The sequence below is a fragment of the Meleagris gallopavo genome, chromosome 20, assembly GCF_000146605.3.
Source record: "Meleagris gallopavo isolate NT-WF06-2002-E0010 breed Aviagen turkey brand Nicholas breeding stock chromosome 20, Turkey_5.1, whole genome shotgun sequence".
Taxonomy (NCBI): domain Eukaryota; kingdom Metazoa; phylum Chordata; class Aves; order Galliformes; family Phasianidae; genus Meleagris; species Meleagris gallopavo.
Genome location: NC_015030.2, coordinates 2,579,708 through 2,598,586, shown reverse-complemented (window position 1 = coordinate 2,598,586; position 18,879 = coordinate 2,579,708). Strand labels below are relative to the sequence as shown.

The window sequence follows — 18,879 nt, the reverse complement described above, 5'->3', positions numbered from 1 at the left end:
TGCACCAGTGCATTAGCATTTTTGTTTTCATTTAAATTGAAGTTGTAGACAAACGTGCCTTGTTAATTGCTGGTGAAGATGTTTAAAAGATGTAAAGTTAGGTTTAGGTTGAGATCATAAGTTTAAATCCTGGCTTCTTTTTGAAGATAATGCCAGCTCTCATCAACAAATCTTGAAAGGATCGATTTCAGCTATTCTATAATAAGGTGAAGTTAATTTGGTCCCTAAAGCACTAAACTAACAGAGATTAAAAAACAAACAGTCAATGACCTCATTCCCTTGATGTGATCTCAGTTAAATATACTTTTCCTCCACCAAGAAAGTAGAAGAGTAAATTATTGCTTCCACAGTAAAGGAAAATAAACTTCTCCATGCAAAGGGAACATTTTCCTATTTGCTCTCAATGTGTTGCATTCGAACTGCAGGACGATGAGACAAGCAGCAAGCCTTGTGTTCAGAGCACAGCCCTGGCCAGCCGAGTACCTGTTGGAGCTGGCTGTGTGTGAAGATGTGCTGCAGCCTCTTTTAACAGGATCCCGATAAGTCGCACTGAAATGAGTGGCTGAAATTAATCTGGAGAAATCAATTGGGACTTTAATTAGCCCTGGAGCTGCACTGTATGAGGATCTCTGTGAGGTCAGTGTATGGTAATGTTACGCTGACTGTTTGCCAATCTGCTCCACCTTTCCTCTTCAGTAAATGAGTTGGTGTTTTCCCATAATAAATTGGTGTAAAGTGCTCTCTAAGATAAGTTTTAATTAAATTCTTGTCTAGAAGTGGAAGGGTGATTTATTATGCCAAAAGATGAATGCAATCACTCTTAGTAATACAAATGCCACTGTTTTACTCTCCTCTTTGGAGTGTATTTTTTTTTTAAATTGGTTGTAAACCAATGAGTTTAATATTTTCTTGTACTCTCTCCTATGAAGGATGGGGGTTTAGAAGCTGTGGAAGGAGGATGCTGTGCCTCTGACTCCTGAAGAATTGGGTGCAGCACTCAGAAACAACAGTCCTGCATGTCTGTTGGTCTGCCTGGGGATTACAGGCTCTTCTGTGATTTCACAGCTGCTCAGAGGGATGAGGCTTCATCACAGGTTCCTGGTGGCTTAGGAGCAGCTGAAAGGAGCAGAGGGCAGAGCCAGGTGCTGGTGTGGGGAGGCAAAGCCGTGGGCTTTGCTTCTTGTAAGCCTTGCACTTGCAGACAGCTTGTGTGACAGCCATCGTGTGAGTCCGTCACGAGGCTAAGTCATGTTTATAACAATATTAGATACGTTATTATCATAATATTCTGCTGCTGATGGATTTTAATACTTGGAGGAAAGTTTTGATGAGCAGCAAGTCATCTTCAGCGTCGTTTTATGATTAAATCCTAATATTCTTATGTAGGCACAGTTCTGGAAAGCAGTGCTTTGCATGTACATCCTTGCTGACAGATCCCTGCCATGTCATTTACGTTTTCATCTCAAGTAACACCGCTCAGCAGTAATCCCAGTATTTTCAGTCAGCAAAGGTTATTTATTTGTCACTTAACTTTGGATAAATAGGAGGCTTTGTAGGAATTGGGAAGATGAGAACATTTGGATTCTTTAATGCATACCTTTAATTTGAGGACTGGAACATAGTTACACGCAAAATGTTTTTTAACTGCTTTGTTTAATAACTGTATTAATTTTTGATTGTAAGTTTCGAGGTCATAAGCAAGAAATTCAATAAGTGCTGGCTTTATATTACAAGAAGTTTTTCATTTTGTACCATTTCTTGCCAAATGCAAGTTTTGTATGACCTATTATTTAGGTGATTACAGTATTAGGACTGAAACTTGGGTAACTTTAAAGATGTGATTTGCAGTACTATGCTGAAGTTATAATTTTGAATGACAAAACTGATCTGGATTTCTGTTAATCCGCTGGAATTTGGACTTCTTTAAGTGCTGCTAACTCTGCGTGGTGATGTGATTGTACCTTCTGCCTGAGGTGGGCATGTCCCATGGAAACAGCATAGCAAATGCTCGTGCAGCGAGGTTACTGAGTGCACCAGGTGTTGTTTGCATACCCCCGTACACTTTTTGGCTTTGTGCTCTGCTTAAGTCGCTCCTATAATTTGATATAAAATGCATCTCAGCTTGCAGTTTTCCTTACTGTTAGACTTTGCAATGGTATGTGGGCTACTGGGAAAAAACATACCTCGTGTGTTATATGAGGCAGTACGATCCTGTATCAATCCATACAGCAAAAGTACAGTGGTTTTATTCTCACTTCTAATTATATGCTGATGGGTCTGGGTTTCTCATGTCATTCCTGACTGTTCTCCCTCCCACCTTTGCCTTAGTTAAGCAGCATTGGTGTTAACAGTGCTTTGTTCTTGGGGCTACTTCGATCCAAAAACAAGCAAAAAGTGAATCTGCGTTGGGATTCTTTCAGGGCATGAACACCTTAACACTAGTGGTGTGCATGAAGGAGATGGTTTCTTGTTGATGCCCTGAACCATGCTCTTGCTTGTGTTGCAGCTCTGGTGGTAAGCACGGCGTCTGCTGGCTTTGCCATGGCCCCCGTCCCGTTTGACCTGCCTTGTTTCCTGCTCGCCTCTCTGGGAACTGGCCTGGCTTCCTGCGCTGCCAACTCCATCAATCAGGTCAGTACCTCGGCCCCTCTGCGAGCTGCTGTGTCCCAGCTTTGGGAATGCTGCCTGGTGGGAGTGAATGGCAGGGTGTGCTGTGCCTTCAGCTGCAGCCCCAGCCCTGGGCTGTTAAAACTGACACCACGGAAGGGCGACGTGTCTGTGAATTAAAGTGGAGTTGCTAGGCACGGTGTGTTTATTCAGAATTGAGTTGATGAGGTTTTAAGCCTCCCAATAACAATGTTTATCTTGATAATACCGTGCATGGATCAGTGCAAATGACACAGGAAGAATGGTGTAATTGGAGTATCGGAATAGCCAGCAGGGCTCCAGGCTGATGGGCTTGGATGCTGCATTGCATGACCTTGTGGGATCTGTCTGAAGGGAGGCTCAGAGCTGCTTGTTCATTGAGTGAGATGTTGGTGGGGTTTGTGCCTGTGTTGAGAAAACTGAATTATAGCTTGGAATCAGGGTATCTCCTGTGCATCTCTAAAACACATTGAAAGTCTCAGCCTTGGGTAGCTGTGTTATGCTGCAGATATTGTAGCTGCCACTGCTTGGCTTCCTTTCATGTGTGGCATCTCTCAGCTCTTCTGCCGCCTAACTGGGAAGCAGAGTTGCTGTTATACTCCTCTGAAGCCCCAGAGGAAAGCTGAACTAGTGAACTTATGGTGCAGAGTGGAGTTACAGATATGGCCTGCAAAAGAAATGTCAGTGACATCTTTGCTTTGTGGGTTCTGCAATCGCCTGGGGGCTTGAGTGCTGGGACTCCTGTGATGGAGCAGCCCCTCATGGGTTAGCTTCATTGATGCTTAAACCTCATAACACCTCAGATGAAGGCACCTGTGTGCTCTTTAGGGTTGCTCTTGTAATACACCTCTTGTTCTGACTCAGATAAGTGCAGGTGGTGCTGCTTGTCAGAGCTTAGAATTAGGAAGGGCCACCAGCCTTGTGTCTGTTTGCTCTACAAAACAGGAAAGGTGCTGCATTTTTTTAGTGCCCTGGAAATATTTAGGTGAAAATACTTAAGTAGCTTGAAAAATGATTTTAAGACTGTCATGCTGTGCTTATGAAGGATGCATTCATGTTTCATACAGGGTGGTCTGGACAGAAAAGCTGTTGTAAGATGAAGTGCTTTGGTATAATTTCAGAGGTACCTTTTCTCCCTTTCTGCAGGTTTTTTAACGTTTAAAGATTTGTTTTGGGACCTGTCAATCCTTTGAAATATTTACTGTCATATTTACTATCATATTTACCTTCCCTTTTGACCTGGATATTGCTGGACTCAAAAGGGAATTATTTCTTGTTCAGACACTCTTGTGTAATGTGTCATTCTTGAGATTGAGATGCGTCTTCGTACAGACAATATTCATGCACAGAAAACTGGTGTTCTTTCTCTCTGACTTCCATGTATTGCCTGATGTTGTGTTTTGCCTTTTTAGCCTCTTGCTTTTCAAACTCTTGACATATTTGTATCAGGAAGCCCACACCGTAATATGGAGTTTGGGATGGGAAAGGAAGGGTTGGAAGTGTGATAGTTTTGTGGCTGGGTCCATAATTTGCTACTTACTCAGTGCCATCTCACTGTAAGGTCAACTGTGTGCTCTATGCAGGGAGGCTTATTGCAGCCTCTCGAAGTGTAAAATTCTTTTGCACAATTGGGGCTGAGTGTTTTAAATTTGCACCCTTGCCTTTTTTAGTCTCTTTCTTGGCTATTTAGGCAGGCCTTGAAGGCAGCTACTCTTACTAAGGGAGACAAAGCAGAGTTGGTAACAAAGCAAAAGAAAGCAGCTGTGGTTTATGACCTTGTCTATCAATAGATCCTTTCAGTCGATGATTATCCCTTTCCTGACGTTGCTATTGGTGCTGTTTGTGTCTGAATGGGCCAGGAATTTAATTTTCAGTAAATACTGTAAGCTGGGGTATGTGTCTTGACCTCTGGGAAGAAGCACGTTTGACTTGGAACTTCCTTTTATTGCTACTTTGCTCTGTCCATTGCTCCCAGCTCACATCCCCTTCCCTGGCAGCTCATGACTCATGTTTCCCTCGCCGCTCCTCGCTGTCCCTCAAGGACCTCTTTATATGATAACCGTCTTTCCGCTTCCCTCACTGCTATAAATCTGTGCATCTTTAAGGGCAACTCGTCTTTCCCACCCCTCATTTCCCTGATAAATCTACATTCACAATTTACAGTCCCCAAATACGCCGTGGGAAGGCAGCGCGTTGATTATGTCAGATTCCTGCCCGTGATTTAGGACAGGATGTGAAGAACTTGATCCTGTGGAAATGCAATAGAGATTCCATCATACTCGTGGATGCGCAGTTCCAAACTTATGAATGTTCCAGTTCTGGGTTTTGTTTTGCTTTTTGCTTTCTCTCGACCGCATCGGCGCAGTGTGGTGGGAGCTGGGGCTGCCCTGCAGGCTGAGCTGAAGTTGGATGCATGGGGACTGCTGGGGGGGAGGTGGGGCTGCACAGAGAGCAAGAAGTCATGGTTTGTGGGTGGTGTTGTTGTTGTTTTTTTAAGGAAATACTCTAAAATAATCTTCTAATTATCACTTGCCCTCTTGATTTGGGGTTGGTGTGTGCCATTCTTTAAATGTTTCTCTTGTCTAACCACAAAAGCTGGAATGCAGCTTCTTAACCCACCTTCACTGTCCTAATAAGAAGTGGTGGGAGTTGGTGGCACTGTAACAAAGGAGAGCAATAGAAGTCTGGTTGGGGTACTTACCAACCAAGGGCATGCATTTACATAAAGTTCCTTTCACAACCCATTACTTCTGGCTGTAGTTTCTGATGCAAGCAGAGGTAATATGTTTTTATGACATTTGTGTGACGCTGGATAATTATTTTAGAAATTTATTTTACTTTACAAATGATAGGGAAAGAATTATTTGAAATTATCCTGGAAAATGCAGATAAAAAGTAGTTGAGCTTGGGCTTGCGTTAGCAGGAAGCACGGTAAGCACGGTGTGTGTTCTACATGCAGGTCACTCAAGAACTTTGTTCACAGAATTCCAAGAGGAGCACCCTGCAATAAGTCGTGTTGGACAGTGGGTGAAACGGGCTTGTAGAAGCTGTGCTGCATTCTGGTGATCTGGGTACATATCAGAGGATCCTTTGGTTATCCTGGAATCAGTGTTGGGTCTTGAGCACGGAGCTTATGTGGGAGTTGATTCCTGCTGGAGGTGCTGAGGAAAAGATGGTGTTTTGTTTCTCTTGTCCTCTCCCAGCAGTTCTGCCTCTGCCTCACTTCTCTCCATCACAATACTTCAGAGCTGTACGTCTCACCTCATCTAGCATTTTAGTGGCATGCTAATCCAGTGGTCCCCAGTTTTCTTCCACATCACACAACACTGTGTTATATCCTTCAGCCCTTTGCTGTTGTACTACAACATGTCACCACGTTTCAGTCCCACCTGCTCAAACTGCTTTCCTCTTCTTCCTTTCTTTTTTTTTAATGGCAATCTTTCTTTTTTCCAGCATGGAAGCAACTGGAAATTATTTTGGACAGGTGTTCCCTATTGGTGTTCTTTCTTTTTGAAAGAACTGGTGTTTTACACTGGTTTTAATTTAAAAAATAAAATGCTAATTTATTTACCAAGGAATAGCTTGAGACACGTTTTCATTCCAACCCTACAGAGTCAGACAAACGACTGGAAAATCCCATTATAAGAGACCAGACTTCTTAATTGCAGTTATAGTAAGGAAATGGAATTACGTTTTGGGATTGAATCTAGTAAACACTGCAATCATGAGTAAAACAAATAATTATTCCTAGCTTTTCACATTTTAAAAAATATCTGCTTTCCTGACTCTTTCAGGTGCGTACTGGTATAGAGGTAGAAGAAGGTATTTCACTTCAACGCTGTTCCACAGAAGTGACAACAAAGAGTAATCAAGATGCTGGTTTTGTGATAGCCTGATGAAGGCTTACCTCATCCTGTGTATTTTTGTGCCTTATGCTCATGCTGTCACTGAAATGGAGTGGGAGAGAAGAATATTAAGTTAGCTGATAATCTGCTGCTGTTTCTTAGCTCTGGGTTGTTCTTTTCTTGATGATTTTTGAAATCTGACTCAAGTTTCAAGGAGTAGAGCCTTACATTTATATTGTGGAGAAAACATGTCACTTTTGAGACTTCTAAGATACTAGCCTCTGATTTATGGGAAAAGAGATAAAACATGAAGAGATGTTTACAACACAATACATGGCATTAAAATGTTAAAAGAATCACACGCGCGTTTTATATGTCAAGTACATTCTTCTGTAACTGCAGCATGGTTTAAAAAGTGGGAGAGAGCTATAAAGATGAAAGCAGGATGTTTAAAATGGTTTGAATTTAGTAACTGAGAGATAAAATGATGTGGTTGGATTTGACTGATAGCACCTTGGAAAGGAAGCAGGCTGGGCTGGATGTCTGAGCTGAAGCTGGAGAGCAAAATACAAGAACCTGGTAAATGCCTTTCTCAGAATGAGAGAACAAACGTGGGGACAGTTCACATCCCTGTCCCTTCGGGGTCTGATCTGATGGCTGCCTTTGGCTTTTGGTGTCAGCCTCTCCTGACAGCTGTGATCCCATAGATCACAGTGGGTGGGAAGGACAAGTTCAGTGTTTAAAAAATGGAGAAACTGAGAATCTGAGTTAGCTGCCAGCTCATGGACCCCTGTTTCATCTTCTGTATTAACTGCCGTGAGCATTTGGGTGCTAGGATGGGCTCTAGACCAAAACCAAACCAGAGTGGCTTTCTTTCCTGTCTTTAATCCACTTTCTATCTCTGCACTGACAGAGGGATAATTGTGGTCTTTGATATTTTACTATTCTATAGTAACTTGATAGACCACTACTCACAGTGCAGCTTAATGAATGCTAGAAAATTAATAAACCTACTTAAATAAACAATTACTGCCATCTCTTCCAAAGAAAGTTAACCGAAGTGAGTGGATATAGTATATTTTTATTGTAAAATCATGTGGTGCTGGTTAAGGCACTTCCACTCCTGCTGAAAACGCTCTTTATTTTTGTTAGACTTCATATCATTTTGTACGTTTCTCAAGTTCTGTGAGGGGGTATGAGGAGGAGGTCCTGCTGGGGTATCTGTAATGGATGTATTCAGGTATGTGCAGTGCTGGCTCCAGGCTGCCATGCTGGAGCAGGGGCTGGACCAGATCACCTCCAGAGGTTCCTTCCCACCTCAGCCATCCTGGCTGTTGCTCTGAATCCTGCTCCGCTGCATGTAGGTGATGCCATGGGTAGCTGTAGTTATGGTCTGAAGCCAGCATTGTTACAATTGTTCTTACACAAATGGGTCAATCAGCAGTACTTGGAGCCCGAGGGAGAAACCAGGCAAGTTGGTCTGTGTCCAGTGAACAGTTTTTAACCTGGTGGCTAAGGAGGAATGTAATCCATCAGAGTCATAATAATGCTCTTGTAGTCCAGTGTGCAATCAGCAAACTGATGGATGTTGTATATTTGCAGTTTTCTGAACTGATATTTAAGGTCCATAATCTAGATGCAAGGAGTAAGAAGAAGTTGGGGCGTGTTTTTTTTTATATATGCTTTGAATACAATTTTATGAAAGAATGCATAGCACTGGTTGTCAGGAATCCAACACCTTGTTCTTCTCTCAAGACAGATTGGCTGTGTTAACTTGCTTGCTCAGTTGAAAATGTAATTCATTTTTAAAGGCAGAAAAACACCCACGAGGAACTGGTTATCCCAACACCTGTGCTGTCGAGAGGAGGAGGGCGACTGGAGACATGCTGCCAGCTTCCAGGGTGAAGAGGAGCCTTCTGCTTATCAACTCCACATTTTGTTTCAGGGCTGTCGAGCACTAACAATTATCATTTTATGTGCATGAGACACGGTGTCTGAAACAAGTTTCGAGTATTAACTCAACCCTGCTTTCCCCTGCTGCCCCCCAGCCCCATCAGACAGCTTTCATTTGGCACCTGGGAGGTTTGTGTGGTTGGGTCTGGCTGTCGCTGTGAGTGCTGAGCTTTTCCACTTGCATCTTCTTTTGTTTATGTGAGCTTTGTAAATATTCTTGATTCAAAGTTTCTCCATCTGAGAGATGTTTATTGCAGGATTTTTGAGCATGGAAGTAAGAATGTTTCACATTGGACCGTAAGATCCCAAGTAAACTCTTTGCTTCCTGTGGCTGTAAGAAGGGATTTGAAGCGATGTGATGTTACTTGTTGTATTCCTTTCAGAGCTGTTGTGGTTTCTGAAGAAATCTACAGAGAAATCTCTTAAAAGGACTGAAGCAGCAGAAGAAAGTAAAGCAAGGTTTAAGCTAATCCCTATGGCAGGGGGGTTGGAACTTGATGATCCTTGAGGTCCCTTCCAACCCAAGCCATTCTATGATTCTGATGAAGAGAAAATGATGGTTAGACACTTGGATTACTGAAGAAAAGAAAAAGAGCAGAAGGCTGACAATTCCCCAGGGCCCGCTCTCTTTATTTCCCTGTGAAGAAATTGAACACTAAGGAGGGAGCAGCAGTAGTGCTTTTTTTTTTTCTGTAGCCCCCAAACCAGGTTTTCTTTGTTGTTGTGCCATCGTGCCTAAACTTCTCCTACCAAACACATGCTTTATTAAATGTCTGAGGGCAGGGAGAACTTGGATTTATGACAAAACTAGCATTATTAATAAGCTGTCAATCAGACCTACATTAGAGGAGATGACCTTTGGTAGATGCAGATCAGCTCTGCTCCACGTTGGTGGTTTTTCCCCATTCTTTTCAATGTTTTGTCCACTTTTTTCAAAGCTTTGCAAATTTATTTTGCATCTTCCTCTAGCAGATTATTACAAGGCCATTTCTGAATAAGAGAACTTGTTCTCAATGCCAGAGATGAGTTCCATACAGCATATTTGAAAAATCAGGTAGTTGCACGATCGGTTTAAAGAAATGTAGAAGGATCCTATAAAGGCTTTCCAAAGCTTTGAGTTTCCAAATCAAAGCGTTTCTTGCCTGGCTATTAGCACCTCTCTCTGCTTGGTGTGTCCTGGCTGAGCCCGTTCCCTGGCGCTCCCTGGTTTTAGCCTGAAGTCCATCAGCAGCACCCCTCCCTGTTCATTTGGGATTAACACCTGATGCATCTCTGTCTCCCTCTGAAGTTCCCTTTGTTTTGACTGAGCAGATTGCCTGCAGCAGGCGGCTGGGCCTTTCATCTGCACACCCCCCCCTCGCCCCCAGCGATCAAAAGATTGTCAGCAGTGGTTATTAAAACCCGGTGTCTGACTGGGGGTGCGGGGCTGGCCGTGCTGGAGGCAGCCGGGATGTAATTTACAGTATATAATAAATACAGGAGAAGTGCAACACTGGAAGTCTATCTTGCGCTCTAAAGTGAGCTGATATATGCAGCTTTGATATTTTAACTGCTAGACAGCCTTCATTAGCGGTCATTGAGGATCATAACTTACGGCTCCGTCAGATGATTCATAATTGCGACAGTTAGATCGAGTTAGCGTGGAGGAATCCTTGATATCGAGTGGGAATGGCTCTGCTTGTGGAGATGTATTTCATGAGCAGTGGAAATGACGAGCACTAATGAGAACCAACCTCTGAAGGAACGATAAATTTTAAATGCAGAGATTATCTTTCCAAAGCATAAATTATTTGACCTACAACTGAAACTTGATAAAGGATCTTGGGAAAATGTTATAAATTAATGCATACCATTGTTGGAAGAAATTCTCTCTCCTCATATGCAGATTGAGTGAGTGTGGCACATGAAGAGGTTTAGGAAGAAACTGGATGTCATCCCAGGGCCCCAAGAGGCGGCACCTCGAGCTGCACTGAGAGCCACAGAATCCTTTGAGTTGGAAGGGACCCTGAAAGGTCGTATGAAAATAAATAAACCAGCGTCGATTTTCACTGCTTTTGCCTCCCTCTGTGTGTTAGAGTAAAGCTTCAGATTATGGGGGAGTTTAAATGAAAACGTTTCGTTGGGGTTCTTCTCCTTGTTCCATTTTATGTATATCAAAAGGGGAAACCACGAGGAGCGGGTACAGGGAAGGGGCTGCACGTGTGAGGAAGCAGCCCTGCTGTTTGCTTTCTCCTCAGCTGAATTTGCCCTTTCCTACGGTGAGCTTTGGTGATGTGTGTGCTGCAAGGATGGACGTAAGGAAAACTCCTGTCCCACCTGATAATGGGAGCACTGGGGGGATATCCGCAGAAGCCACTTCTGTGCATAAATGAATCCCCGAGGTGTTGTGAGACCATGGGAAGGTTGGTCTCATTAGCACCGTACCGAAACGCTCTCTGAAAATACTGGAGGTGAGTGAGGTACGGGGAAAGAAAGAATTTGCCAAATGATTAATTGTCAGGAGTACTGCAGTGGTGTGGGGTTCCCTTTAGATCCAATGCCAGCTATCCCCTGGAAACTCTGATTGCAGGCAGAACAAAGGAATTTCAAAGGGCTGAAATGATGGAATGTGGAGAGAGCACTAGACAAAAGGGAAAGCGTAGTACTTAACAAGATTTATCTGGCTTTTTGATCCATAGGGGCAATGCCTTTCTAAGCTGTGAGAGAGAAAAGGGAAAATAACTCGTCAATATTTTTTTTCGTCTGTATTAAATATGTTCTTGACATTTTCCAAATCAATAAAAGTCTCTTCAGTCATGCAACTATTAAGTTCTATAACCTGGTTAGATAACTATTGAAACATCATCATCTTTTTATGATTTAAATGGTGCATATTTGCCCTGCTTAAGATCTGCATGGGTGCATGGGGAGGTATGGCTCACAAGGGTTAAGGCTCATTGTTTCCTGGTTCCCTGAGCCAGCCAACCAGTGCTATGTCTTTAGGGAACAGCTCGGTGAAACACTAACCCAGAGCATTCTGACAGTCCCTTTCCTTTTGAATGATTTTAGGCTTTTCCCTTGAAATTCCTATGCTTGAGAAATACTATGTAAATAATGGGAATTCAGATTCTACTTTGTCTTCATACTGTTGCACTTGATTTCTGTCCAGCGAAACAGAATAAAAGTCCCTTTTCTTTAATTTTGAGTGACCCCTTTGCTGCTCACACCAAGTTCTGCTCTGTGCACATGGCACCAGCTGCCTTGTTTAGCCCCTGGCTGGGGGAAGCAGGGCAGGATGCAGGGCGTGCTTTGCAATTGGCACTGGCAGGGGCAGGTAGGGCTGCAGAAAGCACTCACTGCATCCTCATTTATATGGGCTACAAGGCATTAATTTACCTGATGTAGCTCTTGATTTTTTTTCCCAAACTGTGATTTTTGAAACAAAGTTTTGAACAAACCTGATTCTGCCTGAGCTCAATTTTGTCTTTTTTTTTTTTTTTCCAGTCAAATGGGTGTCCTCAGGGAACCATCTCTTTCTCTCTTGTAGGTGAGGATGCTGGCATGTACCTCTTCCAGTAGAGAGTGAAGAAGCAGTTGTAAATGTAAGAAATGGTGTAAATGTAAGCCTACGTAGGGCATGCTTGGGTGTCTCTGCAACCCATGCAGTAACGAGTATCAGAAAGACTGAAGGCTGTGTAGCATGAAATGCTGAATGATTTCACCTCTTCTTTCCTTTCACATTAGGTTTTTTTTGTTGTTGTTGTTCGATTCGTAGAAAGTTTAACTTTCCTGGTAGCTTGGCACAGTTACCACAGTGACATAATTCTTTTGATTTTTCCTTCAAACTCCATAGGTGGTTTGTTGGAAAGGCACTTCTAGGTTTGTCAGGGTAGCAGGTCATGAGTGCCTGCTGAAGCTCACTCCTTCCCAGGGGAGACACCAGTAGATGCTTTTGGTTCCATTTCTGAGAACTCCCTGTCATATACAATACATCTGCTGTGGTGTCACTACTGTGGCATTTCTGCTTCTGAAGGCCCCATAGCAGCTCTTGCAAGCAGCCTGCAGGTCTAGGTAGATGCAACTAACAGATGATCCTTTGCTTCATGTCTGTACTTAGCAAGTTCTTGGTGGTAGCACAGAATTTTATTTTCTCATTGAGCCCCCAGCAGTTTTGGAGCTTAAGATAATGATGTGTGTCCTACAGAGTTTGCAGTCTGAGTCTTTCCTGCTGCAGAATAGGAACAAGTGTGTGCCTGCCTTTAAGAAAGGAAACAATTCTCTGAGTCATGAACTTCAGCATTTCAGGGGAGGTTGGAGAGTAAGTTGATTGGCCTGTAGAAATCAAAGAAGGTGGTTGTTGTCATAGGGGTTGTAATCTGGAGCAGAAACAAGCTGAGTGAAGCATGTTAGGACTCAGGACCCATCCATCTTCCTTTTGTATGTGGTGGCACTGAGCCTTGGAGAGGTGATGGAAGTACTGGGATTTGGCAAAGCTCTTGCTTGTTGGTCAAGCTATTTGCTACTGTCAACCTAGAATTCTCTAGAGAGCAGCACACGCCACATCCTAGAAGAAGAAAGAGACATTGAGAGTTGATTTAAGCTGATATAAGTTCTTGTTCTTAGAATGCTTTTTAATTTTCCCTGCTCACAAGTCGGGTTGGAGGTTGCTCTAGGCACCAGGAAGGTATGTTACTTGCTTCTTGGAAGCTTGCCTACTCTATTCAAGAAGTTTCCAATATGTCATCTGCCTAATTTATGATGGGAAGAGCTAACGTGGCATGTGCCATACTGATGTTGCCAGCTCCTGGGGCGTCTGTCAGTTATCCTGAAAGATCTTTTCTGCCCACAATTGCTGACGGATGGATTTTTTTTCTTTTGAGATTTCTCCTGCTTTAGGTAGGTGCACATCTGACACCTTCCTTGCTTCTCTGCTGCTCTGTGGTGCCTGGAACTCCGCTGGGAAGGGACTGTCCCCATTGCACCAAAGCCATCAGCAGTGTCCCCAGTGGGATTATAACACTGGTATGAATAGAAAGCTGTAGTAAATTCTTTAAAACATTTTTATTTGTAGTGTCGAATAGCCATTTACCACTAAGTGACTTTTTAAGAGGATTCTAAGCGTAAGCTGTTTAATGAAGGAGTAAACCACAGCTCTGGGCAGTAATCCATTTCTTCTGGGTTTTATGACATCTGTATGGAAACTGAAGGGAGATGTTGGTTTTCAATACCAAAATCATTAGGTGCATCATTCAGATTAAAAAGCACAAGGCATGTTGAAAGCATCATTAAACTAGGATGAGAAATAAAATGGGACACGTGCGTGGAAATATAAAAGTTGTAGCAGCTTAATAATATAAGCTTTGACTTGAAACCAAACACGCTGGCAGATCTCTGAGGTTTGGTATTCTCAGGTCACTGGGAAGGCTAACTCTGTCTGGATCTGTGTAGATTATGTAAATTTTTGAAGGAAAACAGACTTCTCGAAGATGAAAATCTGTCCCCATAATCTTCCTTTTAAGACTTGTTTCTTATTACAGTCAAGATTTATGCTGATGCTCCTAACAGAGACATGACAATCCGTTTTAACTTCAGAGAGCGTCGTAAAGGTGATGGCATTTGAAAGCAAGTTGAGTAGATTCAGCTTCAAACTCGTTTTTATGTTCTGAAATTAGATGCTTTTTAAAATAATGATCTTTTACAAGGTGCATTAAGACTAAGAATGTCTTGTGTTTATTAAAGGGCAATAAAACCAAAATATTATCTTTGAAGGGCATCCTTTGTACAAATGTTTGTCTGAGGCGGTCTTAGCAAGTAACTGAAGAAGTTGGGATGAAGTTAAAGTTTTTGTTGTCGTTTTTGGTAGCTTTCTCAGCTGCCTGCCTGCTCCCCATCCCCATCTGGGTCCGGGGTTTTCTCACCCTGAGGAATGTTTCCCTTAGCTCGTGGGTAAGGAGCAGAGGAAGGAGCGCACGCAGAGTATCATCTAGCAGAGTTTCACCTGTAATGTGGGAGCTTGGAGCTGCAGTCTGTGCGTCGGACTCGCATTCCTCATCCTTGAGTAAAGTCTGCAGGGTAAGGACTGCTCCTGGTGGAAACCGTTCATGCCTCCTCTGTGAGGGGATGGCCAACTTAACTCCCTCCTGACTTGGGTGTTTCTAAAGTTTCTTTTAAGTGGGGCCAAGAAGTGATGCAAATGTCTGGGAGCAGGGCAGTTTTTGTAGGCAGAGTTAAAATACTTTATTGAGAGTACTGGTGGAGTTAGAGAAAAAGGATAACCTATAAAGCACAAACTTTCTTCAAGCCATCGTGCAGCAGTGGTTACGAAACTCATGTTAACTACAGACCAGGTAGTGGACTCTGAGAACTGGATTTATGCCAGGATTTTGTAAGGGTAAATCAATGCAGTAATTGCTTTCCAATTTGGATTAAGGAGGTGGCAGTGAGGCAGAAGGTGATGAAGGTCAATGAAAGTGGAGGAGGCGTTTAGGAAATGGTCGAACACTGGGAAGCAAGGATGAGGGCTCCCAGCAGAAGGCCGTTTGAAATGGGCAGAAGAAGGCAGCTCCTCACCCAGTGCTCCATCACTGCGGGACTCTGTGCTGCAGGAGGTTGGTGGTGGAGGCTCTGCTGCTGCTCCTCATTTCTTTTGCATCCTTGGGATTTGCGTTGTTTCTTTTCCAGTTTCATTTTAGCTACAAACAGAACGACATTTAGACATACAACCAAACGTGAGATTTTTAACAAAATACTCCTGAAACTTAAAGAAGCTGCACAGTAAATGACTTTCTTATCCAGAAATCCACCATTTGGTTTCAGTTGACCTCCAAAAGCTGCTTTGCTTCTGCTGCTGTTGTTGCTAACCTTTTGTGCTTGGAGAGATGTAATCTTTCTTTTCGAGTCTGGATTTCATTGCAAGTGCTTGCGTGTTTTTTTTTGCCTCGTGTGCTGCAGGTTGTACATCTGCCACTTTTGTAGCTAAAAAACAAAAGCAAGGAAAGCTGATTTTAAGTATTTATCCCAAAGAGAGAAATAAAGGAAACAGCAATGCTCTTAACTGCTTTGGATTGAAATATGTTTATCACAAATAGCTCTTTGCACTGCTAGGGAACGTGAAGAAGTAGCGCTTGGGGGATGCTGATGGCAGATCTGCTCTGTTTCACCGGGATCTGGAGCAGAACGTTGAGTCCAAATGGCTGCTTACATCCCAAGCAGTCTGTCTCCCTGTGTTCCGTTTAGTTTTCCCAGCTGCCTCCAGGAAGGTTCCTCCATCGGGATGGAGTTGCAGAGTATTTCCTGAACCCGTTCTCCCCACGCAGCAGTTCTTGTCTGTCTGCTGCTTCTCTGCAGGTACACGTTTCCATGTCTAAGTGTGGCTGCCCCTGCACGTGTTATCCCAGGCCCCAGAGCAAAAGACATTTTCTTCTGTGCTTCCAGAGCTGCTTCATCAGATACCTTTATTATTTTTTAAATTGCTGGGTAAGTGTGACTGTACCTCTGTGCGTGACACTCAGTGTATTTCAGAGCACCATTAATTGTGATAATGTAGCACACTGCTCTTCTTTGTGAAATTCAACTCTTTTTAACATCACCACCTTCAAAGACAATAAAAATTCCAGCCTGCATTTATCTATTCCCATGTGAGGAGTTACTGCAGTGTATATTGTATCATTCCATGTGAAATTCTTCTCCTTAATAGTCTCATTTATACACAGTTGTCTGAGGTCAGTTTTCCATTTTGCAGTTGTCAAACAGCTGTCAAATTAAGAGACCAGATCCCAAAGTTCATTTACATTTTATGCCATTCTTCGAGTGCCTGTTTCGTATCTTAATATAACTAATGATTTATCTACCTAACTTGCTCTTCTTTCTGCACTTGTTTTTCGCAGATGTTCACGTCCTCTTGCTCTCCAAGAGCCGTCTTTAAAACAAAACTTCTGTACCGTGCTGAGGTTGTTTTGTTTGAGGCTTCTCAAGGCAGACAGGGCTGCATATCTTCAGTGCAGGCAATGGGAATGAAAACAGTTTAAATTCAGCCTCGGATCCTCATTTGAATTCCGAACTGAAAAACAATGCAGCACAAAACGTGTTGGTAGGCGTTAAAGAAGGGAAAAATCTCAATTGCATTTGGCAATCACTGGTTAATAATTGGCCTGGCTATTGATCCCACCCTTTAACTTTTGATTTTCTTTTTTTCTTCAGCGGAAAACTGCAGTATAAAGGGGCTGTGTTCACAAGTCGTCTTTGTAGTAAAAATGTATTCATTTTTCATCCTCCGGAATATCAAAGGCAATCACAGTAGTGAGAACACGGGGAATAAATTGAATGCTGTTTGTGGTTTTGTAGTATGATGATGCTTACGTAGCTGAGTTCCAAGTGTAAATTTATACAGTGAAGAGTTAGGGGTTGTTTTTTTCGTTATTTTTTTTTTCCCATCAGTGTAAGGATCAAAGGAATATCTCTATACATGCCATTGATGTCTTACTACAAAGTACTTAAATAGCCTGAGGTAACCATCTACTTTATAAAAATTCCTTACAGACAGGTAGGACCCTTGGGTGTTAAAAGTATACTTTTGAGTTGGGTGTATTTTCAGGGAAGGAAGGCGAGAGAGATACTATTACAAGCCCAGCAGTTCCCTCTAACACTGAGCTTTCAAAGGCTCTTTAAGAAGTAGCCTTAAATTATGGTCACTGGGGGAAGTTTGTCTGGGTCCACCGTGCCAGAAAATGTCTCTGTGCCATTTCAACGTCATTCACTAACCAGTTCAAGAAGTGTAACTTAATTAACCCTTTGCAGGTTTTAGAGGAAAAAAAAAAAAAATCTGGTTAATACATATATATATCCGTGCCCTCTTTTATGTTTGGGAAAGGGAAGTTTAAAGGCTATTGACTTCTTTTTTGCGAGTCGCCTAAAGACCTTTTGGTTTGCTCTGTACGGGGAAACAATATCCTCACTATTTGCTGCGTTTCATAGGCATTTCATAGGCAATTATTAGTCTTTTCAGTTGATGGGATCCGCATTGGGATTGTAATAAAACACAAGTCAATGTGAAATTGGATGCAGACTAGGAGAGCAGATAAAACCAAGTGAAAATTAATGACAGATGTAAAAGTTATTGGTAATAACGTAGTCATCTTTTTACAGTCTTTTTCCAAACTGTTTTTTATATTTCAGCAGATGTCATCTGAAATCTTCAGAGTAAATCATCTCTTTGATTTTGATTATGATCTTGAATACTGAAAGTAGCTTAATTGTGATGGGTTCTGACTTCTTTACGAATCCGTTTCTCCATTCGAGGGCAGACTGTGCAGCACATAGATTCCAGGCTGCTGAACTGTTCCAAGGTTAGGATAGCAGTGTGCATTTCTATAAGCCTGTTTCTAGGGCTTGAGCTGCCCCTACTTTAACTCCAGGGACATCCCTGAGCTGAGGATCTGCCCTTGTTGCAGGTGGGAATGGGATATGGTGGGGTTTTGCTCAGTGTTCCTGAAGGAGAATTTGGGAAAGCTTCTGAGTGCTTGCTCAGGGATGGGTATGGACAGCACTGGTAGAAGCAATGGAAAAAAGCTTTCCTCGCTTGTTTTAAACCAAAGCAAGCTTTGTTTGCATGGCTGTCTTACACAAGAGTGGCCATCTCAGGTCAGGCTGTCAGACACAAGGGTTCTCTACAAAAGGATGCTTGCAAGACAAACGGTTCCTTTCATCTGTTTTGTACCTGATCACTTCATCTGCTGATTTCCAGTTTCAGCACTGGCCGAGGCAGTGACCAGTCATTTCCCTGTTGCTTTTCCACTCTGCTTGTTTTATAGACATCTCTCACTATCCAGGCTGAGTAGAGCTGCTCCTCATGGTGCTCCAGTGTGGAAGCTGCTCTGTACTTCTGACTGCCTTTGTGCTTTTTTAGCCAGACTTGGGAGCTTCTTGAGAAAAGAGAGCCAGCCTGCATTGTGCACTGAGGTATAGGTAGGGACTTGCACAGCAGCAGTGTGCATGCAGGGCAGCATCCCTTCTTCAGCAGGCACGTGCATGTACCTGCATGCACACACACTGCTGGTGGGTAGGACTGGGAACAGCAGATTTGATTAATCGAGTCCTTAGTGTAATTAAAATTAGGTGAGAGCTCTTGGGACAGCAATCAATCACAGCAATCAGCTCTCTCTGATACACTGTCTCTAGCTTTTATTTTCTTTTAAAAACAACTCCTGAATAGGGGCTGACTTTCACAGACTGTCTGTTACTGCCATGCTGTGTCATTTATGAAGGAAGGTGGCTCAGAGCTCACTGCAGCCAACTGAGAAAAGCAAGGAGCATCTATTGCAAGGGATGCCACAGCTGTGTCACCCAGGACAGGAGTGCTGACAGCTTGCTGCCCTGTTCCTTGTCAACCTGCTGGACAGGTTGAGTGGTAAGGGCTCTGTTTTCAGCCTTTCCAATGATTTTTTTTTTTTTTTCTTTT

General features: G+C 42.8%; 1 protein-coding gene across 1 annotated transcript in view; it reads left to right on the top strand.

Annotated features, from left to right (window-relative positions):
• LOC100547436 (protoheme IX farnesyltransferase, mitochondrial) overlaps positions 1 to 18,879 on the top strand; it is a 95,352-nt gene that overhangs the window by 8,642 nt on the left and 67,831 nt on the right. Inside the window, exon 4 of the mRNA XM_003211410.4 lies at positions 2,507 to 2,631. Within this exon, the coding sequence (XP_003211458.1) occupies positions 2,507 to 2,631 (125 nt within the window). The remainder of the gene's footprint in view (positions 1 to 2,506; positions 2,632 to 18,879) is intronic.